At 44.1% G+C, this 25018-nt stretch overlaps 1 protein-coding gene across 1 annotated transcript; it reads right to left on the bottom strand.

Annotated features, from left to right (window-relative positions):
• Positions 1 to 554: 554 nt before the first annotated feature.
• On the bottom strand, positions 555 to 25018 carry mia2 (MIA SH3 domain ER export factor 2). Its single transcript, XM_084914570.1, has 28 exons — positions 24815 to 25018; positions 24591 to 24724; positions 24042 to 24128; positions 19880 to 23915; positions 19503 to 19751; positions 19156 to 19256; positions 15451 to 15582; positions 15275 to 15296; positions 15015 to 15103; positions 14699 to 14770; positions 14053 to 14163; positions 13874 to 13945; positions 13642 to 13746; positions 13406 to 13528; positions 6283 to 6462; positions 6053 to 6143; positions 5829 to 5896; positions 5667 to 5737; positions 5475 to 5576; positions 5293 to 5389; positions 5024 to 5091; positions 4627 to 4712; positions 3778 to 3891; positions 3172 to 3333; positions 2198 to 2482; positions 2006 to 2055; positions 1771 to 1927; positions 555 to 1682 (listed from the first exon to the last, which is right to left on the bottom strand). The coding sequence occupies exons 1-28, from the start codon at positions 24933 to 24935 to the stop codon at positions 1447 to 1449; spliced, it is 7221 nt and encodes a 2406-aa protein (XP_084770696.1). The 5' UTR covers positions 24936 to 25018; the 3' UTR covers positions 555 to 1446.

The raw sequence follows: 25018 nt of genomic DNA, 5'->3' as shown, positions 1-25018 counted from the left end.
TGGGTAATGAGCTAGCAGATCTTTTTCTCAAGTTTTACGTGTTTAATGTTGACAGAAACTTTCTATTAAGATGTCTCAGGGATTCAGTATTTAATTGAACTTCTTTTCACCATCAATTTCAGTGGTTTGGTCCACTTAAGATCAGAGTAGGTTGTATTTGGTCATCCATGTAAAATGAGATTGACGTCCCTGCATTAGTGGAATAATCACTGTGTGGTATCGCACCGATTGGTTCAGGAGAGGGACAGCTGTCTATTTACTGGGAGAAATTTGTATAATTATGACTGAAGCTGGAGAAGTAAACCTTTATTTTCAGATTTTTCTGAGCATCTTTAAAATATTCTGGAAATGTATCATGTGATAAATCACCAGAAGTTGAGAAACTGTTGTATACAGTCAAGGTTAAAATAAATCGAAGTATATTTTGCAATTTCAGAAGTGTCAAATTTAAAACAATTTTAAAATTAAAAAATAGTTACATTCTAATGTTTTGTTTCTCCTGATGACTTTACAGCTGTATGCATAACAACTTACATTAGTAAATATGATGACACTGACAATTCAAGTCTTTATTAATCTAGCAATAATCACTTTTTACAAAATTCACATGAAGGTATCCTCTGTTCCAGTCAGTCTATTAAACTCACTCCTGTGACTGTTTATTCAGGGAAACATGAGCAGCTATTATAAGCCACGTTTTTCAAAGTCTAGGCCATATTAAAGTCACTGTAACATGATCAAAAGCACTGTTCAACTGCTTCTCTCACTGTGAAATAAGAAGAAAAATCTCCCACTTCCCACAGGGAAGTCAGTGAAATTCAATTATGCAACTGATACATTTCACCAAAAGCAGTCTCATTTGAGTTCAAGATCAACTCAGCTCAGTCGCAGGCAAAACCAGGCTTAACGTGTTCGGACTGAAGTGTCATAAAAATCCAACGACAAGATGCTAACCAGCTACATTTTTTTTTAAATTATACTGATGATGACAGACAAAAACTATTTCAGGGCTAGTTGTGTTTTTGCCATGACAGACATGCTATGATCATTCAAATCTCTCCTTCATCTCGGTGAAGTATTCCCATCAAAAACCTCTGACGCTGACTAGACGACAGGCAGCTGTTTTTGGGTCATGTGACACACACAGTCCAGGCCGAGTTTACTTTAACATCAGCTTCCTCATAGAGAATGTAAATGGTGAGAGAACAAGGTGAGGGAATAACAAAGAGACGTAAGAAATAATGTCATTGGACAACAAGCAGCAAGAAAACAGGCCAATGAAGGAGGATGTTCTCCCCTGCAAACACTATTCAATAAACAAATCCTTCTGGTGAATAAATAGATGTTTATGGAAAAAGGGTAACCAGCAATCTGCCCTACATTGTCCACGTTAAACATTAACCAGAAGTTCTTAGTCTCACAGCTGATGTAGAAACTCAGTCAGGCTCAAATGGCGTCTTCAGGTGAGGTTGCGTTCTCTGGAGACTGGCTTTGTGATGCGGGAGGGAGGGATTGATGAGGTGGGGGAGGGCCCATGGAAGAAGGTGGGTGGCCGTCGGGAGAAGGGGGTCGCATATTGGGAGCATAGGAGGGCATGTGAGGATGAGGACCAGCAGGAAGAGGAGCTCCACTAGGATGGTATCGAGGAGGGGCCATCACTCCTGGAGGTTGAGGAACCCACACTGAAGGGGGGAAAAAAAGGAAAGGTTAAGTTTACAATAATGACATCTGGAGATGGTTAAAGGTGCAAAGACGGATGAAAGTTCCTACTAGGCCTGATGGGAAGTCCCCCAGGTCCCCTGGGAGAATAGAAATCAGGAGGTGGGGGTCCATAAGGGGCTCTGCGAGGAAAGGGACCATCCATGGGACCCATTGGTGGACCCATCCTTGGATCTTCTTCAGGGGGAGTCCTGCGTTCAGGACCGGACTGTTGAAAGAGAAAAAGATTAGAGAGGCTGAGCCACAAATAAACACTCAGTATTCACACACAGACGCATATACTTACCTCTCTATGGTCCTGTTCACCAGGTCCAAAGCTATTTTCTCTGTAGGAATCTGCATTGATAAAACATTTAGTGAATTAACAGAAATATGAGGGTCACGTGTGCATTTCAGGACATGCTAAGGAGGATTGCTTTTCTTTACATGTCCAGCTTTACCCATTTAGAGTCAAAAAAGAGAGAGAGCAGAAACTCACCTGGCATGTCTGCAGGGTGAGAGGGTCCTGGAGGGACATTCCGAGGATGGTGGGGGCCAGGAGGGACAGAGCCAGGAGGGAGAGGAGGGAGTGGACCAGGAGGAAGGGCACGAGGAGGGAGTGGACCGGGAGGGAGGGCGCCGGGAGGGAGAACACCAGGTGGGAGGACACCAGGTGGGAGGACACCAGGTGGGAGAGAGTCAGGAGGAGGCAAAAGGCCCAGAGCTCCTGGAGGAGGTAGAGGTCTTCTGTACATGGGAGCTCCTGGTTCTGGAAACATATAGCCTGAAGAAGAGAGCGATGGATAGTAAGAAGATATTTGCTACACAAAGCTTAAATCTGTGGTGACATTCAGAAAACAGAGGATAGAGTGAGTGTCTGAGGTTTACCACATAAGAGCTGGAAATAGTACAAATACTTTCATCACAGGGACAATTTTAGCATCCAGAGTAAAAACTCAAAATGCTTTCAAGACAACGAACATGCAACATCAACATGCTTTAGCCTCCCCCCCACCCCACACACACACTATACTTATATTATATTTAAAATGCAAGATGCACATGCACACAGTAATAATATGCATGACAACCATGTTGAATATCAACTAACTTCTATTCATATTTGTGTATTCATGTACTCATTCATTCTTTTCATACGCAAGTGCTGGAACCATTGCAGGGGAACGTCATCCATGCAGTGACAACTTAGTTTTACTATCACCTAATGGAGATGCTGGGGAAAAAAAAAAAAAAAAAAAGGTTTGAATAGGTGCACAGGGGGCTTCCATGTGGCTATTTTAAGGTCTCACAGGGATTACTCATACTTACACTGACCTCATTTTTTGAAACTTTGACCTTTCGTTTCTGTTTGCTAAACATTGTCTTGATAATCTGTGAGATGTTGGCTGTGTGGGCACTTGTAACAGTCTGGTTCTCTCCAGTTTTTTTTCTCTCTCACATATGAACACACACCTGGAGGTCCTAAAGGCCCAGGGGGTCCTGGTAAGGGTCCTGGTGGGGGTCCTCTGCGATCTCTCTCCCAGGTAGGAGAGATTGAGCCGCTGTCTGAATGAGGACCTCCACTGCGCTCCATCTCCCCCTGGCCTCCTGGGGGCTCCCCTGGACCACGAGACACTGTGCAGGAAAGGATTGTTGGAAGAAGACGGGAAAAAAAAAAAGAAAAAAAAAAAAAAGAGTGACAGACAGAGAGAGGGGCACAGAAGAAGAAAGAGAACAAGCAGAACAAACGCCCAGAGACGGTGATGACAGTCAGTCCAGATTTCATCATATTATATTCTGTTGTCTTTTGTGCATTCAAGATTGCTCTTAGCATGCACAGACCATGCTACAAAATGCTTCAGCAGTTTGTCATGCTATAGTCAGCTGGTCATCCCCAACATGCTGCATGTTTCTACACCATTTATGAGTATGAATGAGAAAATGTACTCTCCCAATTATGTAAGAATAAAATTATTACAAGTATATTTATATTTGTAGTGTTTGTGTGTCATTCTAAGGATCTGGCCATGCTTGGTGTTTGTGTTTGCTGCAGCTAGCTGCACCTTTAAATGCATTTACCTCTAGGAGACAGTCGAGCAGGTGGTCCGTCCATTAACGTAGGAGGTGAGAGAAATGGTCTGGTTTCCGATGAAGGTCGACCCAGAGGAGAAGGAACATACGGTGACCTTTCAGCTGGAAATAAAGGAATGTTTGGTGAGTGCAAATGGAAGGAAATCTGCAGCCCTGCAGAGTCCTTCGACCACAATTTAGGCAAGCAGCAGCTTTTATAGAACTTTCCAACCACCTTCTTCAGTCAGTGATTTACATCTAGAGATTTTAATCTGTCACTCTAATTATAGTACTTTCAGAGAGATTTTTGCAGGGTGGCCACTTCTTAGGATTCACATTCCAAAACTGTCTCATTTATAAATAAATAAAATTCCATTTTATTTATGTAGCGCCAAATCACAACAACAGTCGCCTGAATACACTTTATATTATAAGGTAAGGACCAGACAACACTACAGAGAAAACCCCAATAATCAAAGACCCCTTATGAGCAAACACTTGGTGACAGTGGGAAAGAAAAACACCCTTTTAACAGAAGAAAACCTCCAGCTGAACCAGGCTCAGGGAGGCTTAAGAGCATTAAAAAGGTGGCTACTGGACTTCTTTAAGTTTGTGAAGACAATTCACTTCCTCTTCCAAGAAGGTTCTTCATCCAAACAGTTTGAAAATACCCTTTGCAGCTTTAAGTCCTCAGAGACATTTTTGTGAGTTGTCCCGGACGTGGATTAAGCCCCAGATTAAAAGAAAATTCATTGCAGGATTCTACTGAAAACAAAGCTTTTTTTCCACTGACTGGCCTTTCAGGTTTGATGATTCATGTCACGTTTTAATGATTTATATGTGCGTGTGTGTATGTACCTCGGAAAGGCATTGGTCTTGCTAGAGTGTTCAAGGCAAACGGGTCTTTGTCGAGGGTGTCCAATTTAAACTGTGTATCCGTCAGTCTGCAAACAATCACACCTAAAGTTAAAACATGGCAAGCACTTTTGGTCCTGGAGATGTTAATACAATTGTTAAGAAATATATTTTAAAAGAAAATGTATTTAAAAGCTGCCATGACAAAAGTAGCAGTACATTTCAGTCTTAAGAACTGCTCATTTTTAATTTGTGTTCACAACTTTTTATTTAAAAAAAAAAAAAAAAAGGCACAAACAAAGCCAATAAAAGGACTATACTGGATCATAGATCTCTGCAGAAACATGGAGATGAGGGAATCATCTCAGTATTTCACTCAAAATGTTGACATCATGCTTACTTCTGTCTGAGGAGAGCGTTGTCTCTTCTAAAGTCTGACAGTTCTCGTTCTGCTGCTCGGGCTGCCACCTGGAAATGCCAAAAACATAACAAGACAAGAATTTCAGGGGCAATTAGTGGTATAACCACAGTTTTTTTTTTCACTTTATAACATAAGAGTTTAACAATTCAGAAAGAAACTTGACAAATCTCAACCATTTTATTGTAGCCATGCTAACAAGGGTGCTACCTTTTTGAACTAGGACTGGTCTTTGGTGGAGTTTTACTAACCCAGTTATTATGAGCTTTCTTTTCATGTGCTGATATCTGAGTCTGGTAAGACTGTTTGGTTTTCTCCAGCTCTTCCTCCATTTCTTCAGCTCGTTGCCTGAAGCAAAGCAGAAATGAGACAGTTTGTAAGGACGAAAAACTAACAAATGCTTTCAAGCTGCTACAGACTGTGTTTCAGCTACCTGTAGTTGTTAAGTTCCTCCATCGCCAGCGCAATATTTTTGTCTGCTTTGTTTAACTTCTCCTCTTTCTGCAGACGCTCTTTCTCCTCCACCGTCAGAAGTCTACAAATATTTAATGACACAGTTTTAAAATCATCTGATTGTTACAGATAGATTTGATCATATAAAACCGTTTACTGCATATGCATATACCTGTGCAGTTTGAGCTCATTCTCCTGGTACATTTCTGTCATAATCTGGAGTTTCTGTTGTAATCGTTGGACCTAAACACAAGGTAAAATGTTTAATCCAAAGGAAAACAGATATGGACCATGTATAGAACAAATACAGTCACACACAGGTGAGGTCAGTTACCTGATCCGAGTAGTTCTCGGCGTCCGACTGCAAAGTTAGTTTCTCTTTCTCCATATCTTCTATGCTCACTTGAGGAGGGGGGGGGGGGGAGACAAAAAAACAAAAACAAAAGACATGACATTCACGCTACCAGGGATATGTCGAGACTAGCATGGTTCATACATATGATTAATATGGAAAAGGTTAATAAGTAAATTGACATAGATGTTCTGTAGTTTACTTACATTGCAGGTCTTCTTTTGCTTTGATTTCATCGTTCAGTTTGGCAAATACTCTGTCCTTATCCTCATCTAGGGATTTGAGGTCTGCATTCAGCTATACAAAAATAAAGACATGTTAGAGGGGAAACTCTACAGAGATTACATTAAAAATGAATAAATAATCATAATTCTTGCGTGCCAGCACATCATCAACTTGAATGCTAAACACTATGTGCTTGGTTGTTTCCATCTACCTTAGCAGCATAAACAAGTTTCTGGACTTTCTGCAGATGGGCCTGGGTGTCCGTTATGTCCCCTCTCCCATTCTTCTCTCCTTTTTCTGGCGTACCATTGGCTGTCTCCTTTTCTCCTCCTTCCTCTTCCTCCAGCTCTGAATCCCAGCCTTTCAACCTCAGCAGCCGATCTGTTAAGGACTAGAAGAAAACAGATTTTTTTTCTGACAGTTAATTATATTCTCACTGAACCATTTTAATATATTTTCTGTCATTCTGCCATTTTCTGGAGACATGACAGTAGTTGAGACCTGATTTAATACAAAAACAAAACAAAACATAAAATCTGAAATTTAAAAATGTCTGTTTTTGCCCTTAAGATCGTGTTTTCATAGAAGTCCAGGCAGCTTCTAGTATGGCTGCTGTTTTCAGTTCACTCCCTGGAAGTCCTATTATGGCCACTAACACTGTGTGTGTGCTGATCCTCTTTTTTTCTCTGTTTGCTCTCTTGTGAAGAAAAGCAAACAGAAAGAAAGACGTGGGAAAAAGAGCAGAGCAAACGGCTTCTGTTTCAAACTGACCCGACTTCTATGCAGAGAATTGTTGTTGGTGCTGAGAGTTGGCTCGTCAATTACAACGCAGCACTTTTTGGTTAAACAGTCTATAGTTTCCAAGCCTGAAGACCGATTAGAAGTACAACCAGGAGCATGCTCACTGCAACACTGCTTGACTATTGCCCTCCAAAAAAACAAAATTAAAACCCTTGAACACAACTGGCATAGTTACTCATTCATTTCACAAAATCACACATTTATCCGATAGTGAGTCAAGCATTGACCAGAAAACGGGGCAAAGATAGAGCCAGGCTTTGGCACCTAGGGAAACAGTTAACCAGCCATGGAGATAACGATACAAAGCCAAAGCTGACGGTGACCAGTCACGACTACTGAAAGCAAACAGTGGGACACCCAAGCAATCTGGGGAAAAAAAGTAATAACTGATAATACTTCTACATAGATCTTATGAACTGAAGAATCTTTTTACAGTCAGCAAGTGAGGTGGAACTTTTAAGGAGGTCTGTAAGTGCTACAGTGTAAACGAAGGAAACAGTCTTGATTTATAACACCAGACAAAAAAAAAGAGAAAAACAAATGCTAAGGAGTAATCTGAAACCTAAATTAAAACGAATAGTTATGTCTATAACTTCTGTTCCCTGAAGGAGAGGAACGAGGTACAACACATAAGTATGGGGATATCACGCCCTCGCGTGTCCTGGCTGAAGAAACCTTTAATCACGCCTTTAAGGCAGATGACGTGTGATGACACGCGCACGGCCCCGCCTGCACATATAGCCGCTGTCATCACAGTCATCCCTCAGTTCGATAGCCGCTCTTCACCGAGCCAAACTGCTCAGTGGGGCCACCTTGTGTTGTACCTCGTTCCTCTCCTTCAGGGAACAGAAGTTATAGACATAACTATTCGTTCCCTTTCAGTCCATTCACTCGGTACAACACATAAGTATAGGACATATATACACGCCCCACAGAGCAGCCACCGAACCGGAATCGGACCACCACATCCTTAGTGAGTGGTAGACCCAGCAGAAAGGACAGCATGAGCCTCCGAAGGGGCTGTAACGTCCAACCGATAAAACCGCACAAAAGTGTGCGGTGATGCCCAACTAGCTGCCACACAAATATCAGCTACAGGCACCCCTTTAAAAAGAGCCCATGAGGTTGCCATCCCCCTGGTGGAATGAGCTCTCACCCTGTGGGGCAAAGCAACACCACTGGTGCCATATGCCAGTGAGATAGCTTCTATAATCCAGTGGGACAGCCTCTGTTTCGATAGAGCTCTACCTCTATTTGGATTAGCGAAGCAGACAAACAGCTGGTCACATAAACGCACATTCTGAGTGCGCTCAATGTAGGTGCGTAGCACACGCACTGGACAAAGAGAATGCATCCTCCTCTGCTCCTCAGATGCAAAAGGAGGGGAGCAAAAACTCAGCAACTCAAACTCCATTGAGCTAGAAGATGCAGGCATGATCTTGGGAAAATAGGCAGCATTTGGACGCAATACGACCTTGTGGCCATCAGAAGAGAACTGTGTGCAGGAGGGATGCACAGAGAGCGCATGAAGGTCACCCACTCGCTTTGCCGAAGCCAAAGCGAGAAGTAATGCAGTCTTATATGAAAGAAATTTCATATCCACAGACTCAATGGGTTCAAATGGGGGGCTACAAAGGGCCTCCAGCACCAAAGACAAGTCCCAAGCAGGGACACTGGACTTAAGCACGGGCCTCAGCCGGCGAACTCCTTTCAGAAAACGTATGGCGAGGGGATGTGCACCTAGTGTCACCCCGTCAAAGCCAATATGACAAGCAGATATAGCTGCCAAATAAACCTTAATTGTCGAAAATGAAAGGCCCTTATCCAGCAGCTCCTGCAGGAATGTCAAAACATCCACAATAGAGCACTGAAATGGGAGAGTGTGGCGGTCCTGGCACCATTGCTCGAAGGCTCGCCATTTGTAAGCGTACAAGCCTCTAGTAGATGAGGCCCTAGCGCTCTGAATTGTCGCTATCACACTAGGTGGCAAACCCTTAGCAATCAAGTTTAACCTCTCAGCAGGCAAGCATGAAGGCGCCACAGATCTGGGCGCGGATGAAACACTTCTCCTCCCGCCTGAGAGAGGAGATCCCTGCGGAGAGGAAGCTGCCAAGGACTCGCTGCTAGCAGGCTGATTATCTCTGCATACCACGACCTTGTGGGCCACCAAGGGGCCACTGGAATCAGAGAGAGGGAATGCCGACGCACTCTCTCTAGAACTGGAGATATCATTTCCACTGGGGGAACTGCATACAGGAGCACGTCTGGCCGTTGGTGCGCTAGCGCGTCCAAGCCCAAGGGTGCATCGTGGTCGATTATGGAGAAGAACAGGGGGCAGTGAGTATTTACCCTGGAAGCAAAAAGATCTATTTGCGCATTGCCAAATAGGTCCCAAATCTGAGCCACTATTAAAGGGTGTAACCTCCATTCTCTCACCAGAGGATCCCCTCTGGAGAGAAGGTCCGGCCCCAGGTTCAGGTGGCCCGGGACATGGGTGGCTCTTAGAGACAGAAAATGAACACTGCACCATAACAGCAGAGAGCGAGACAGGTTCAACAGGGGAAGAGAGCGTGTTCCTCCCTGCCTGTTTATGTAAGACACCACTGTTGAATTGTCCGTCCTGACTAAGACATGCTGGCCCTCCAGGACTGGACGGAAATGCTTTAGAGCTAAGAACACTGCTAACAGCTCTAAGTGGTTGATGTGCAGCTGGCGCTGGGCTGCGGACCAGATCCCTCTCACTGATGCACCCTCGCACAGCGCTCCCCACCCTCTTAGGGAAGCATCTGTGGACACCACCTTGCGAAACAACACCCTCCCAATCCGAGAGCCCTGATGCACCAGCCCGGGCTCCCTCCAAGGACGGAGAGCTAGCATGCAAGACGCGGTTACCGTCAGCCTCCTCCGGAGGTGAAGCGATGCACACAAACGGTGAGAGAGAGTCCAGCGTTGAAACGCTCTCATTTTTAACAGTCCAAGTGGCACTACGGCGATCATAGATGCCATCATGCCCAACAAGCTTAATATCGTCTGGAAACGCAGTCTGCGTCCCAGCTGAAACTGAGCAAGGCAGCGATGAAACGCGGCCACTCTGTGCTCCGACAAACGTGCGCGGCTGGAAAGCGTGACAGAACCAGCGACAGCTGTGTCTCCGCCTGCTCTCTGGAGCAAGCTACGAGAGCCCAGTCGTCTAGGTAGGCTAAGATGCGGATTCCTCTCTCTCTGAGGGGCGCTAGCGCTGCCTCGGCACATTTCGTAAAGGTGCGAGGAGCGAGCGACAACCCGAACGGCAGCACTAGGTATTCGTAGGCTACGCCCTCGAATGCAAACCTCAGAAATTGCCTGTGTTTCGGGTGTATAGCCACATGAAAATAAGCATCTGTTAGATCGATTGTTGCAAACCAATCTCCCGGGCCGACCGCATTCAAGAGCTGTCTGAGTGTTAGCATCTTGAACCTGTACGTTCGTAGGTACGTGTTCAAGACTCGCAGGTCGAGGATGGGACGAAGCCCTCCTCCTTTTTTCGGAACAACAAAATAACGGCTGTACCAACCTTTGTCTGTCTCCGAAGCGGGGACCACTTGTATTGCCCTTTTCTGCAATAGCGCCTTTATTTCCTCTCTGAGTATCATGGCCGCCTCGGTGTTGACAGTCGTGTTTACGACTCTTTGGAAACGGGGCGGCTTGACCCGGAACTGCAACTGTAACCCATGGCAACGGTTCGCAGCACCCACGGAGAGGGGGCGCAAGCGCGCCACTGAGGGAAGTGAGCAGCCAGCCGGCTGACCTGCAGCACCGTCGGCGGGGCGTTGTCGCCCCCCAGTGTGTCTGCAGGGGACTGCATCACCTGCCTGACCTGGCTCATTCTGCCTGCAGGCTGAGCATTTGTGATTGTTTGAGAATAAACAACACTCTTTATTGATTGTAACATGGAAACATGTACATTTATACATTTTGTTGGAGGCACCTTTTCTGGGGCACAACAATGAAAAACAGCGGGAACACTCGATGTGGTCACCTGAACATTTAACACACCTGAACAGGGAGTTACCTGAGGCATTTTGTGTGCAGGGGTTTTGTGCTTGGGAGACAGTGTTAGGAAAGTGCAGCGCCTTCTGGGGCTGACAACCTGAACAGAACTTAAGCGGCACGTCTTGTGCGGCAACAGAGGGGTAAAAACAGCGTCTCCCTGCTGCTGGACCCCCTCTCCACTCGAAACCACAGCTAGGAGGGCTGAGGCTTCTTCCTCCTGGGAGTCGGGTCCCGCCGGGGGCCCGAGGGTGGGCCTTTGCTCCAGGCCGACTGGCGTGGAGCTCGGGCCGGAGGATGTGCTCTCGCTGGCGGCACACCCACTTCAGCAGTGGGCGCCGGTCTCTTGCCAGTCAGCAGAGGAGCGGCGGGCCTGTGAGAGCTAGCTGCGGGCTTGGGCTGACGTCTGGGGATGATGTCGCGCAGAGCTTCCGTCTGCTTCTTCCTCAGATCGAATCTAGCCTGAATGGCTTCAAGTGAATGTCTGAATAACCCAGCCGCAGACACTGGTGCGTCCAGATATACAGCTCTGTCCCTATCCGGGGCATTAGAGAGGGTCAGCCACAGGTGCCTCTGCGCCACTACTGTCGAAGCCATCCCTCTGCCCAGGGAGAGCGCTGCACAGCAAGACGCACGGAGGACATAATCTGTGGCGACTCTGACCTCGTTAAGAAGAGGTGCCAGCGGGCTGTCATCAGGAACCAGCGATCCGAGCTCCGTCAGGCACATTGCCTGGTACGTCTGGAGCATGGTGACAGAGCTCATGGCACGAGCAGTGCCGGCCTGAGCTCTATAAATCTTCTCCAGCTGCGAAGCAGAGAATCTGCAGTACTTGGACGGCAGAGTTGCGGGGCCGCCGACACCATGGTTATGGGACGGGGCCAGATAAGGAGCCAGCGACGGCTCCATAGGGGGTGGGTTAGCTAAGCCAGCCCCCTCGGCGCCGTCCAATTCCATGTACTGTCCATAGCCGGGCACAGTGACGCAGGTAGACAGAGGTTTGTCCCATGATGCTGTTAGCTCGCAGAGAAAGTCTGGGAACATGGGAAGGCAGTTTTTGTCCGTTGCGCGCTCCGGTGGGAGGAAAAACCCCGCGAACCGCGACGGCTTCTGAGCTGGCGGAGGAGAGGGCCAGTCCACCTTGCAGCTTCTCAGCAGCACGGCGAAACAGGGAGAAAAGAGAGGTGTAGTTGTGGCCGACCGGCGCAGCAGCGGCGGTACATTGGGCCGACAATGAGCTCTCCTGCTCATCCTCCGACAAACCATGGATGTCCAGGCCGATGTCCAGCACGTCATCGTTGTCCTGGGGAGCACTGGCGGGCTTCAACCCAGGCTGAAGCCCGTCAGCGCTCCTGCATGGTTCCGGCTCGTCATCGGCTAACCCGTCAACATATTCCATGTGGTCAGCCCAGCTAATTGCGGGGACATCGACCGGAAAATCCTCGTCTTCGGACTCGGACGAAGCCGGGGCTCCAGACTCGGAAAGGAGAGGGTCATGCCGTGCGACAGCCGAGCGTCCCAGCACTTTTTCCACAAACGTCATCCGTCTTTCCAGGGTCGAGCGCCGGAGCTGGCGACAAAACGCACAGGCTTCGGGCTCCGTCAACGCTCTCCTAGCGTGGACGATCCCCAGGCAGACAGGGCAGGCATCGTGCTGGTCGCTGTCGTGCAAAGAGAAACCGCATCCCTGAGGACAGGGGCGAACAGAAGATTTCTGCTTTGCTCGCTTCGGTTTGGAGTCCATTCCAAAACACAAAGCAAAACGCTGCACGGGAAAACTTGAAATTAGTGCTCCGCGAGCAGTCTACACACCAACTGCGCGGTGGAAGCTAACACCAACAGGGGCAGTTAAGCTAAGTTCAAGTCGGCAGACAACGGAGCTAACTAGCAGCAGCTAGCTAGCCCAACTCAGCAGAGGTGTTCTCAGCGAGGTGAAGAGCGTAAGAACTGAGGGATGACTGTGATGACAGCGGCTATATGTGCAGGCGGGGCCGTGCGCGTGTCATCACACGTCATCTGCCTTAAAGGCGTGATTAAAGGTTTCTTCAGCCAGGACACGCGAGGGCGTGATATCCCCATACTTATGTGTTGTACCGAGTGAATCGACTGAAAGGGAACTGAGATTACAATCAGATTAATCATCCACCATTACCTCAATAGAGGCAATTTACCTTTGTCCTAAGAATGTTCGGTGGAAATTTTGTGAACTGTGATTTGTGCCAGTGTTCTTTATTTTTTGGCCACACAAACAAAATCTAAACTCCGCACCCTACTTGCAACTTTGTCTACCTTCCCGAAATATAAACAGAGTTAAAGGGTGTCTGTTTTCACACAGAGGCAGACCTGAAAAGGACTAAAAGGACTGAACAACATAAAAATAAAAGTTGAGCTGGTAGCAACTCAGGCATTTCCAAAAAGATGACCTCAAAGGAAGACTGGCCAAATTTAAAATTTATAATTTTTATGGGCAGCTTCACAGAACTTAACCTTAGAATAAATCATACCATTATACGTTCATCCTTGGTGGCCACATCCTGCATCATCCCGCTGTAAGCAACCTCACACCTTTTCATCTCTTCCTCCAATTCACTCACTCTCTCTGCCCATCCCTCCACCTGCTGCCTCAACTGTGGAGAAAAGAGTTGGGGGGGGAGGTAAGCCAACAATCTTGTGCACCCATTTTGGAAAAAACTATTTAGTTTACTGCCATACGAAGTTTTTGTGTGTGTGTCCATCGTACATGAGCATTGCTCTCCTTTAGCACTACATTCTCCTCTCCAGCTGTTTCCAGGTTCCTCTGTAGTCTGTCACTGTTCATGCTGTACACTTTCAAAGTGGTCTGCGCCTAGAGAAGGACAGACAGAAATATTATAAAACGTAGTGGAACAGAGAAGAGGCGGAAAAGAAGCACCAACAGAGGAAAGAGAACAGACAGGCGAAAGTGCAAATGTGACAGTTTTGGAATACTGCACCTGCTCTTCCTGTGACTGAAAGTCTTTAGTTTCATCTTCAAGGGATTTCATGCTCTCCTCGAGGACTGCTATCTGGATAGAGAAACCAAAACAACTTTCATTCAGTATGAATTCTACAGCTTCTCACTCAGGATTGCCAACTAGGCTTCCACAGTACTTCTGTTAGTGTGTGCACCAACCCTCCTTTCTTGTTCTATCCTGTGCTCCCTTTGCTGGTCCAGTTGATCCTTTAGCTGTTCCAGATCCCTCTCCAACTCTTGTTTGGAGTGCTCCAACTGTCTGGCTTTGACCTAAGGCAACAAGATCAGAAACCTACTTCAAGTAGCTGTAAAACTGGGACACAGTAACGTGAGTAAGGGTTGTAAAGACATGACAAATAATTTCACTACAGATCTGAGGTGAAGCAGTGTAAATATTCTACATTTTGACTAGTTCTGCAAGTCTGTGTCAAAAATTACACGGCAGTGGCTGTACTTCATTGTGTACATCAATAATAATAATAATGATGATGTTATTATTATTCTTTTTGTAATATGCTAAACCTCACTATACATTACCACTCACTCAAAAATGATTCCAACAAGTGTGAACATATGGCTGTTAAAAAAAACAAAAAACTCTTTGTAGGGACTTTGACAGCAAATAAAAAATACAAGCTTGTTCAACTGAATAAACAATAGGACATGTGTCTCTGTTCACACAGATGAGGCTCGTAGGAGCGTAGCAGTGTACCAGACATGAAGACTGTGAGCCATATTGATTAAGGAGCATTCAAGTAGGTTTTCTTTACACCAAGAATGGTTTCCATACTTTTCTCTGCCTTACCTCAAGTTGTTCTGTCTTCTGAGTCTGAGCCAAGACACCGCTGTCCCTCAGTGAACTCTCAAAGTCGTCATACTGTAGATGAATAAATTTCTCAGTACATCATGCATGATATCATCAAGAATTACATTACATTTCTGATCACCTACAAATGCTCAGTAAGTAAACCTCTCTGCTTTGTAGATATCACCTTAGAAAGCTTGTAATCCAAATTATCTGAAATCTATAGAAGGATATATATATAACAAAAGAATGTCTGACCTCACATTATTGTGTGAGACCAGATCTGTGTCTAGACAGCACTGGCATAACTACTAACCTCTTGTTGACACTGACTCAGACTCTCAAGGACTTTGGATTTCTCATCCAGTAGCTGTGCAACCTGTTCTGCCATCCCCTGCTCTCTACCTGAAAAACAGCCAAAAAAATTCAGATTTATTTTGTGTCATTTGAAGAAAAGAAAAAAAAAAAAAGTGGTTTATTTGTTAACATTCACAGGTCAAAGAGAAGAAAAACTATCAGTGATAATGTTAAACGTGTCCATAAAATGACACTCAGGAAGAGGAAGTGAAAACTTACGTCGATAAATTCTGCTTTTTATCTGTGAGGAAATAAAAAAAAAACAAAACAAAAAAAAAAAAAACTGTGCTTAGTGACAGGTCCGACAGTTCAAATAGAAACCATACTAAGAAACCATCTTAGGTGGCAAAAAATATTTATGATGTTGAAGTGAATATGCATGGCTGTGCACTCACAGAGCTGTAACATCTACAGGTGAACAACAGAAGTGTCATCAGGCCCAACAGGCCAGAGACAATGATAGGTTCCCATGGTACACCATACAGGTCTGGCCCAGGTCTTAAGTCATCGGGCAGAGACGATACCACCTGAGAAAAGAGAAAATAATGACCAGTTCCTGTTAAAACCTGTGTGTGTTTTTAAATAGGATATGTGAGTCCAGGAATAAAAACCTGATGTTCTACTGATGCTCAATGACATTAGCTTTTCTGTCCTTGAGTAAATATGACTGCCTCCTGAACATGGGCAAAATACAGCCCATCTGCCCAAACCAGTGTGGAGACAGACCCGTGCCTTCTTAAATATATTAATAAATTGTACTATATACTATGTGCCAAATAATAATGCAGCAAGTATCAACTTTCTCTCAGTAGAACTTTTCGTGGTCATACACCTTGACAAAAAGAGAGATGCCATTTAAAAGACAGGTTTTTTTTGATTAAAGAAGCAAATAAAGAACTTAAACTAACCATGTTTGTTAATAAGTAGTACGGTCAATGGTGCAAGTGAGTGTAAGAGTAAAGAAATTGTGTGTGCAGTGTTTTTTGGAGGAAGGAATCAAACCAAGAAGAGGCATCTCAGTAAGAAGAGCCACACCAGCAACTGAGCTCTAATGGCTTTTGTAGAGCGCCGGCACAATGGGCTGAGGTGTTGTTAATGTTGCTGATTACAAATATGCCACACCTCCTCTCCAGATCCTGAAGAGAAGAACTAAAAGGAGACTAAAAGGAAAGCGGGGATGGAGTGCACAGACTCAAACTCCTGGTTAGATTGACCTCTCCAGCTCTCAGCGGCGCAAAATTAGTAGTACCATTACCAGCTGCATTTCAAGATGGTGGAGTATGAGTGTGTCAAACAAAGGTGAAAGTCCCACAACAATGACGAAACCAGCCCACTGACAGGGTACCACAGGAATGAAGGTCCAGTGATAAATGATGAGCAGTAACTAAACTTTGAGAATAAGAGCATTAAGATTCACCAATGGTAAACTGATCACAACAAGGCCCCAGACTGATGAAAAAATTAAAATAAATCACAAATATACCAGGACAGCACTCCAGAGAAAAATCTGAGTGGCAAATACTGCATATATACAAAAATATGTTTTTGTATAGATGCAATGGTGTTAAAGCGTGACCATGCATTTGTTTATCATCTGACGGTACATTCACTGATGCATATCCAATAAATTTGAATATACAAATATATTAAACATTTATGATGCACCGGACTGACAGAGAAAGGTCAATATTTTCTAATAAGGTTCTTGGTTTTTAGGACCAGGATTTAGGCTTCCTGAAAGCAATCTGTCAAACTGCTAAACAAAATACTACCAAACAGCTGGTCTTTAGAAGATGGGTTTATGTATAGTTACCCAGTTTTTGACCACATTAAATAGGGCGCAGTGTTAATAGTTATATAATTCTACTACAGACAAATGTGGAAAAATATCTGTCATTTTTAACTTAAATCCGAACACCTGACAAGACAGCGCTGTTACTGACAACTAGCCAGCTAACTACTACCAGCTAACTGTTTGAGCAATTAAACACCTTTGAAAACACGAAGAATAATCCTGACAGCAGGTCATACTCTTACTTCAGAATGAGATGGACAACACCAAGAGCTGTAGCTAGTACCGAAAAATACAAAAACATGACTGTTACATGGAAGCCCGTTACATTATCTCGGCTAATTGGGAATTGCTAACGAAACCTGCCACATAACGTACATCCTTCACTTTCTCCACGGCGATACTGTAGTAAGTCTCTGCCGTCGCCTGGAAGTCGGCCGCTTTGATGCCCGACTGGTCACTCGCCGGATTCTCTGCCATGTCCAAATTATTTCATCTGACGTATATTTAAACTTAAATTTTTTTATATTTACACCGTTAAGAAACTAGAGCTGTGAAGCGGGTCAGCGGCGGTTTCACATCCTATCCACAACACTGACGCTTAGGACTATACCACGTCCTGCTGGACGTCGTAGGGAGTAGTACGAAACCTACTGTACAGCTGTACAACCACTGTAAACACTCCAAACATCAAATAAAATCTGAAAATATAAAATAATATAAACATAGCATGTATAGTATAATGCATCACGTGCACGCTGTTTCGTGTCCTCACAAGTTCACCCGGATGATTGCACACCCCCGCTGGTGAAAATGGTTCAGTCGCAACGTCACCAATTGTAAGATGCCACACTGGCATATCGGAGCGCTTTCAAAGTGACACCAGGGGAAACAGGTGTTACCAAAATGACACCTGTATTATCATTATTTTGATAATTTTCATTTAAAGAAAAAGTAACACATTTGCATCGAACGGGTATTTGTCAACGTGTCGCGTGCTCGGCCTTAGGCCAATGACAAATGAGGAGACAGGTGAATGTAAAGACTTCCCATATGAAAAAGAAAGAGAAACAATTAAGACCCACGTAGGAAAGTATGGAGTCGTAAAGAATTAACAGAACAAAATAAAAATGCTCTATTTTACTGAATTAATGAGATAACTAGGAAAGCTGTTCATACGAGATATATGACATTTCTCAAACAATTACTATATTTTTCTGTCTTTTCCATTTGAATTAAAACAGTCTGACAGCCATCCAGTATTTCTTATACTCACCAGTCTGGCCTCCATCTGAAACCACTTTCACCTTTCAAAACATGAGAGACAGTTTGTCTTCACAGGTGTGTGAGTCCAGAGTGTCACAGACCCAAATGTGAGTAATGTTTAAGGAACCTAGCCAGCTTGACAGCTGAGACGTAAGCAAAGCTAAATGCCAGAGGGAGAGTCAGCTCAGCATGTCACCAGAGTAATATCTTAAAGAACCAGGCACCACAAAATGCCACACTGACAGAGCAGAGGGTGATTTTTAGTGCCTCCCATATATTTTTTTTGTACTATAACTTTAACACCTTTAATACAGGCATGCAAACACAGAGGCGGGTCAAGTGATATGACTATATTAGAGAATTATTTTGACATATCAGGAATCATGGCTAGAAGATGATCCTCGTATCAAAATGTAGGTTATGCTATAACCTATTTTGAGGCTTGAAAGTTTCCCCAGCGAATGATCAGAAAACACATGAAATATGCAAAGCACTAATGTTTTTTTGCTATAGAAACTGATAAACCTATTATATTTAAGCTCTTAAATTTCATTACAAGAAAACAGCATACTAAACAAAACAAGATTTTGAATTAGATTGTGACACTTTGAGTGGCTGTAAAGTTTTAGGACTTGTGACTCGCAAAACATTCATAGAATGAAGATAAGATGTTACAATAACATCTCACCTTCATAGAATTTATCATAGCAGCCCATGCTATGATAGATTCTGCTTCTTCCTGTACAACATGATCAAGGCCACAATTAGCCACAAATCAAAAGCTATTGGACAAAGCATGTTAAAACTAGATCAGAAAAAATTTTTCTGGCTAGGCAGCATGCACCCTGTACCCTGCTTTGACCTCAGCCCCCCATCATCGCCATTGTGGATTAATCTCTGGCATGAACTGAAAAATCCCTCTCAACATACACAACACTAATCTCTGTAGATTAAAGCAAAAAGGTATATTTGGAAATCAAATGACAAAAAATTGGTTTCTGTTTCTGCAGATTATAAATCCTCAGAAACTGGCACAGCGTACCTGCACAGTAAGCCATATGAGGAGCTCCCTCACTGCACAAGTGTGGGCGTAAGAGTCTTCAGCCATCTGATAAACGAAGTCCAGAATTTGCTTCATAACTCCTGCAGTTAAAGTAACACACATACTGCTGTTTAACATACATCTCTTTTATGATGCTCAAAAAATATTTATCTTTTAATGTGACACATTACTGTAAAAAATGAAAAGAAAATATTTGTTTTGGCCATCCGGTTTTTGGGGTTATGTGAAGTGAGGACAATGACGGAGTAGGTCGAGTAGGTTTTGCTTAAGATTTTTAATAACATTTTAAACTCTTCTTGATTAATGGATACCTGGGCTATCCATACCTTTCAGCATTTCTGGTGATCCTGGCTGAACATGAGGAAGGGATGCTTCTTCAACACTTCTGCCCTGTTTTTTTCCTCTTATCTCATCTTTTCCTACACCACCACCCACTTGGTTATTGCCTTCTTTCATTATCATCCAGTCATCTCTCTGGATGGATGGATCTTGTGTCGTCTTCGACTCTTCCTCAGTGTTCGCTTTCTTATTTTTTCTATGATTTGAACAAGAGACGCCAACACAGCTGGCCTCGGCTGCATTTGACAGGGAAACACATGTACAGATGCAATTCAAAACCATGCCTGAATTTAAAAGACTGAATTAAATCTCATTAGTACTGGCCATGAGGAAGCCAGTAGGAGGCAATGTTGACAAAAACTACCTTGATGATTACGGTCGTTGATCTGTCTTGTGTTGAAAGTCTGTCTCACTCTTCCCAACAGTGTTTCCAGTTTTTGAAGCGCCATAAGCATTCGGGTCTTTTCTTTGTCCTCCTGCAGTGCATCAGTGAGTGTCAGGCTAGGAGCAATCAGCGTCTCCTTGTGATGATACAGAAGTCTCTCTACATCTGACAATATAGATTCATCCTCCTCATCAGGTTTGTATAACATGGTGTCTGAATTGGACAAAATGTAATCCAAAAACTGAAGCTTGTGTCGCCCAAAAAGCTCTAGCAAAATAGCTGTCTCATCTGCACCCATGTGAGCGAGCAGGTTTTTGTAATGTTTGGAGAGAGTTCTTGTCATCTCAGCAGAGGAAGGATGAAGCTGTGGCTGCTCTGTGATAGTGGGAGAGTCTTTGCGCACAACTTCAAGGTGGTGAGTGGTGGAATCTGGTTCTTGTTCAGGAGTTAAAGAGTCTTGCGAGTGCAATGCCTCACCTGGACTAGTACTGAAGCTCTGGGCTGGTTCGGTGGACCCGTCGGATTCGGTGGTAGATTTCTGGCTGAAAACACCAAAGGGGTTTTTTAAAAGACCAAAAGCTCCACTGGTTTTACTCTCTGCTGTCTCCCCACTCTGATCAGTAGGTGGATGTGGGGACGCATCATCAGTCACACTTGGGGCAGTTTGCTCAGATGTCACAGGCTGACTTTTAGCAGGGTCACTATGTGGGGCTGAAGGCTCCCTTCCTCCCTCATGCCAGGATTCACTACCATTACTAACATTTTCACTCATTTTTATATCAGTGTCTTTATCCTCCACTACAACAGCAGCCTTCTCTGTGTGCGTCTGTTGATCGGAGTTTAACTGTTGTGTTGCTTTGCTGCTACTTTCAGTGTCTCCAGACTCTGTTTTATCTCCCTGGCCTAATGCACGAGTGCTTTCTGCCTCCTCTGAAGTGTTATTTGCTGATTCTTCATCCGAGTCTATCATCTGCCTCTCTCCTGGTGTGTTTGCTTGATCCTTTAGCTTCTCTGTCTGTATTGCTCCTTCACCTCCTTCCTCTAAACAACTTCCAGCTTTTTCTTCATGCACTTGAGGGCAAAGCTCATTTGAACATTTAAAGCTGTCCTCCACCTCATTCTCCTCTTGATGCACTTCTTCAACCTCTGCTCGGTCAGTCTCTTCAAACTTTAGCTCCTCTGCCTTGGCTTGTTTTTTCTCTCCATCCTCCCCATTTCTTCCTTCCACATCTTGGTGGCTTTCAACCTGTGCGACTATTTCAGTGAAAGATGATCCTGAGCCATTCTCACCTTGTGTATTTTTGTCATAGGTTTCTGTCTCTTGTGTGTTCATGGTGCTCGGGATCTTTGCCTCATAATAAGAAGACTGCACTGTTTTTCCTTCTTCATCTTTCTTCTCTTTTTCCTGTACACCCTCCAGTTCTTTTTCCCTCTGTAACATCTCCACCTTGGCCTCTTTTTCCTTCTCTGGTAACTCTTCTTTCTGCAGCTGTTTTCTATCCTCCTTTAGCTCTCCCATCTCCCCCTGCATAGTCTCCACTTCTGCCTCATTAGACTCCTTTTCTTCCTCATCTTCCTTTTGCTCTTTCACCTTTTCCCCTTCACCTTCTTTCTTCTCTTTTCCCTCTAGACCCACCAGTTCCTCTTCTTCCGCTAACTCCTCCACCTTGGGGTGTTTTTCCTCCTCTGTATCCAACTGTTTGTTAGCCTCCTTTAGGTCTTCCACCTCTCCCTGCATGCTCTCCACTTCTGCCTCATTACTCTCTTTCTCATCTCCCTTTTGCTCTTTTATCTCCTTTAAATCCTCCAGTTCCTCCATATCCTCCACCTTCATCACCCCTTGATTCCCCCCATCCTTTGACTCCTCCTCTTTTTCAGCCTCTAATTCAGAGCTGATCGCTGACTTGAAGTCATTTTCATTTAAATCATCTTCTTTAGTGCCTGATGCTTCTATCTCTGTTTTAACCTGCTGGGACTCATTTATGTTGTCTTCAACAATTTCCTTTAGTTTGCCTGCATCACTGTCGCTTTCATTATTAACATGCTCCATCACTGGAGGCACGGAGGTCTGATCTGTGGTTGGTGCACTTGTTCCTCTATCCTTTGGGATAGTTTGAGTGCTTCTACCAGGGTTATGCTGTGAATCAAATTCCTGTGAGCTCAGAGTTTCTCCCTCCTGCTCTAACTCCCCATGAACTGTCTCTGCTTCTGTGTTATTATCAAAAAGAGCTATTGTATCTGAATTGTCATCATTTGTTTCAGCACTACAAGGAGTAAAACTTTCATTCTCAGCTGGAACTGGATCGTTTTTCTCCATAGATGACGGTACGTGAGGCTGGCTCTCTGTGCTACTGTCTTCTACATCACCGTTCAGCTCCTCAATCTGAGTTTCAGGTAAATGTGTATCCTCATTACTGACTTCTCCTTTATTATCGTCACCCCTGGTGATTTTAAGAGACATTTCTGTGGGTTCTTCTGTGTTATCAGTTTGATTTGTGATTTCTGCCCCTTCCTCCTCCACACTTTCTGATGTCTTGTTCTCCATCTGGTCTTTTTCATCTTCCTTGACCAGCATAGACTTTGACTTTAAATCCACTGAAACGTGATCAGGGCCCAAAATGCTTTCAGATGGTGTTTCAGATGGTGGTGTTGAATCCTGACTGATAGCACTTGGAGTTTTTCTTTCTTCCTCTCCTGACTCCCTGCTGTTATCCATATGTTCATTTCCAATTGGTTTGTGAATCACAGCGTCTTCACCTTCCCTTTCTGCAGATCTCTCCTCATTTATTTTGCTTTTTTCTATATTGTCATCGTCATCTTTACTGGGGGGTGATTCTGCTAAAGCCTGAGATTCTTCTTCAAACTTCATTTCAGGAGAAATATCTTTGTTATCAACTGTGGGTTCAGCCTCTTCATGGAAAGTGCTGTTTATCCCACTGTCTGAAATATCTGTGTTGCTATCAACACTCTGACCATTAAGTGGTTCTGTAGACGGGATATTTTGGTCTTCTGACAGTTCTTCCACCTCCTTTGAATTATTGCTTGTCTTAATAATTTCCTCCTCTGATTCACTGTGATCCACATTCTGCGATCCTGTTTGTTGCTCTAAAGTTGTGATTATTTCTGCCTCCTTAGATTCACTTTCTTTGTTTTCTTCATCTCCAACTTTATCTTTCCTGAAACCTAGAATACCTCCAATCTCCATGTTTAACCAAGAATTAGCCTGCACCTTGTCCTCCTTCTCCTGTCCTGACTTCTGACTGGTCAAACCAAACCCCAGCGTGCTTGACAGCCCATTCCCCAGCCAACCTAAAGTCCCCATCGCTTTCTTCTCCTCTTCCTGCAACTGGCTGCCTTCAAGGTCCAAGGATATCCTCCTACTCCTGAATTTCTCTGTGGGTTCTTTGTCTTCATCTGCTTCTTGTTCCTCTTCTGTCTCACTTTTGCTTCCACCTCCAAAGCTGAGCCACCCAGTCATGGTTGAAGTTAACGATTCAGCAGGTTCTTCTTTAAGTTTCACACTTTCTTTGCCATTGTCAGGTTTTCCATTTCCTCCGAAGCCTAGCCATCCTGTCACAGAGGATGTGAGCGTTTCAGACTGAGTGTCTTCCCTCTTATCTTCTATCTCCCCTTCAGCCACACTGTCCGGTTGGTCCTCTTTACCCAGACCTAACCATCCTGTCACTGAAGAACCAAGCCAGGAAGAGGAGGGAGACCCACCTTGTTGATTAGGAACCACAGGAATCTCATGTGTCTCCTCTTGAAACCCAGCTCCGGAACCACCAACATTTTTATTCTGATCCTCTTCTTCTTGTTCTTCTTCTTCCTGTGCAGAAACTGGGGAGTCTGAGGTTGTTAAGTGGCTTTCAGCGTTCGTGTCATCAGTGCTTTGGGTAATTTTTTGTGTGGTTTCTGGCTCTGGGATTTGGATTTTCTGATCAATATAATCATCACCATCATCATCCATATCCAGATAAGTGGAGCCAAACTCATTCATGCAGAAGAAATCAGATTTCTGCAGAAAAAGGGCAAAATTTTAATTCTTAAGAAAGGACGCTAGGAAGAAAAATTAGAAATAATAATAATACTGACAATACTTTTTAATACTTAAAGTTTGTTTACATATGAATGATGAAATTACCTGTGTTTCCACTACTTTCTCCACAGTAGTATGAACCTCTTCTTCTTGCACTGCATCCTTTGGAAAATATCCAAACTCTTTGTCAATCTGAAATAAAAAAGGAAACAAAGGAGCTGTCAGCATTTTTCTTCTTTCTACCTTGAAGAAACACAGAAATCTCAACATTTGTCATAATAGATCATTCTTTAAAAATATGCTCTGTCATTTGTTGTTTCTGCATTGGTGATGACTGCAAACATAATCTTTTATAATAATCAAATAATTCATTCTTCCTTTGCACAGATAATAGGGGCACTGTTATTCTGGAAAAGACCAATACCATCAATCAAAGGATAAAGGTCATCACACAAGTTTGTACTGATTAATTTGAGGTTGCCCTTTCATCCTAGGGAAACACCCTGGCAGCACACTGCCCCAAACCTCACAGTACTACAGTGCAGGGGTCAGAGGCTTAGGTTTTCCTTCTGCCTGTCTCTAAGTGAGAACCTGACATGAATGAAGATTTAAGGAAGTACAGAAAGGGAAAAAAGATTGAAATATGACACATACACTGCCTGCCCACAGGTCATTCCTCTTTCCAGTCAATTTGTGGTAAACAAAGATTATGTCTCCTTGCGTGAAGCTCAGGAAACGACAGTCCTTACCACGGTGGTCCCTTATAGCCTGCACTCTGCTTAGGAGGCCTACACACACCACAGCAATAGAACACAGGGGTGAGGTGACCATCATTATCGTCATTAATTTAAGGAGCTATCAGGAGATTTTGGACTTACTTTGACACTCAGAGTCTCCGCAGATCTTGTAGTCAGACAATAATCCGATATTTAAGTGAGGTAAAATCACTAAAACTGCACCCAGTGACCACAGGAACCTAGAGACCTGAAAAATAGCCATGATTATCTGACTTTTAACTGGAGGCTATTAGTAGTAAATGTCCATAGTGGGGTGGAAATAACTCCCGTTGTGCTGGCAAGTGA

Source organism: Perissodus microlepis, chromosome 19 (assembly GCF_051167445.1).
Source record: "Perissodus microlepis isolate ML-2025 ecotype Zambia chromosome 19, ASM5116744v1, whole genome shotgun sequence".
Taxonomy (NCBI): domain Eukaryota; kingdom Metazoa; phylum Chordata; class Actinopteri; order Cichliformes; family Cichlidae; genus Perissodus; species Perissodus microlepis.
Note: the sequence above shows the minus strand (reverse complement) of the source record. Positions and strands in the feature narration are given on the sequence as shown.

Excerpts from the sequence above, each read along its gene's own strand:
- mia2 (XM_084914570.1), bottom strand. The coding sequence starts at position 24,935 with ATGGCTATTTTTCAGGTCTCTAGGTTCCTGTGGTCACTGGGTGCAGTT. Across the intron at positions 6,144-6,282 it reads AACTTGTTTATGCTGCTAAG|CTGAATGCAGACCTCAAATC; the intron begins GTAGATGGAAAC and ends ATTTTTGTATAG. Across the intron at positions 5,577-5,666 it reads AATGAGCTCAAACTGCACAG|ACTTCTGACGGTGGAGGAGA; the intron begins GTATATGCATAT and ends AAATATTTGTAG.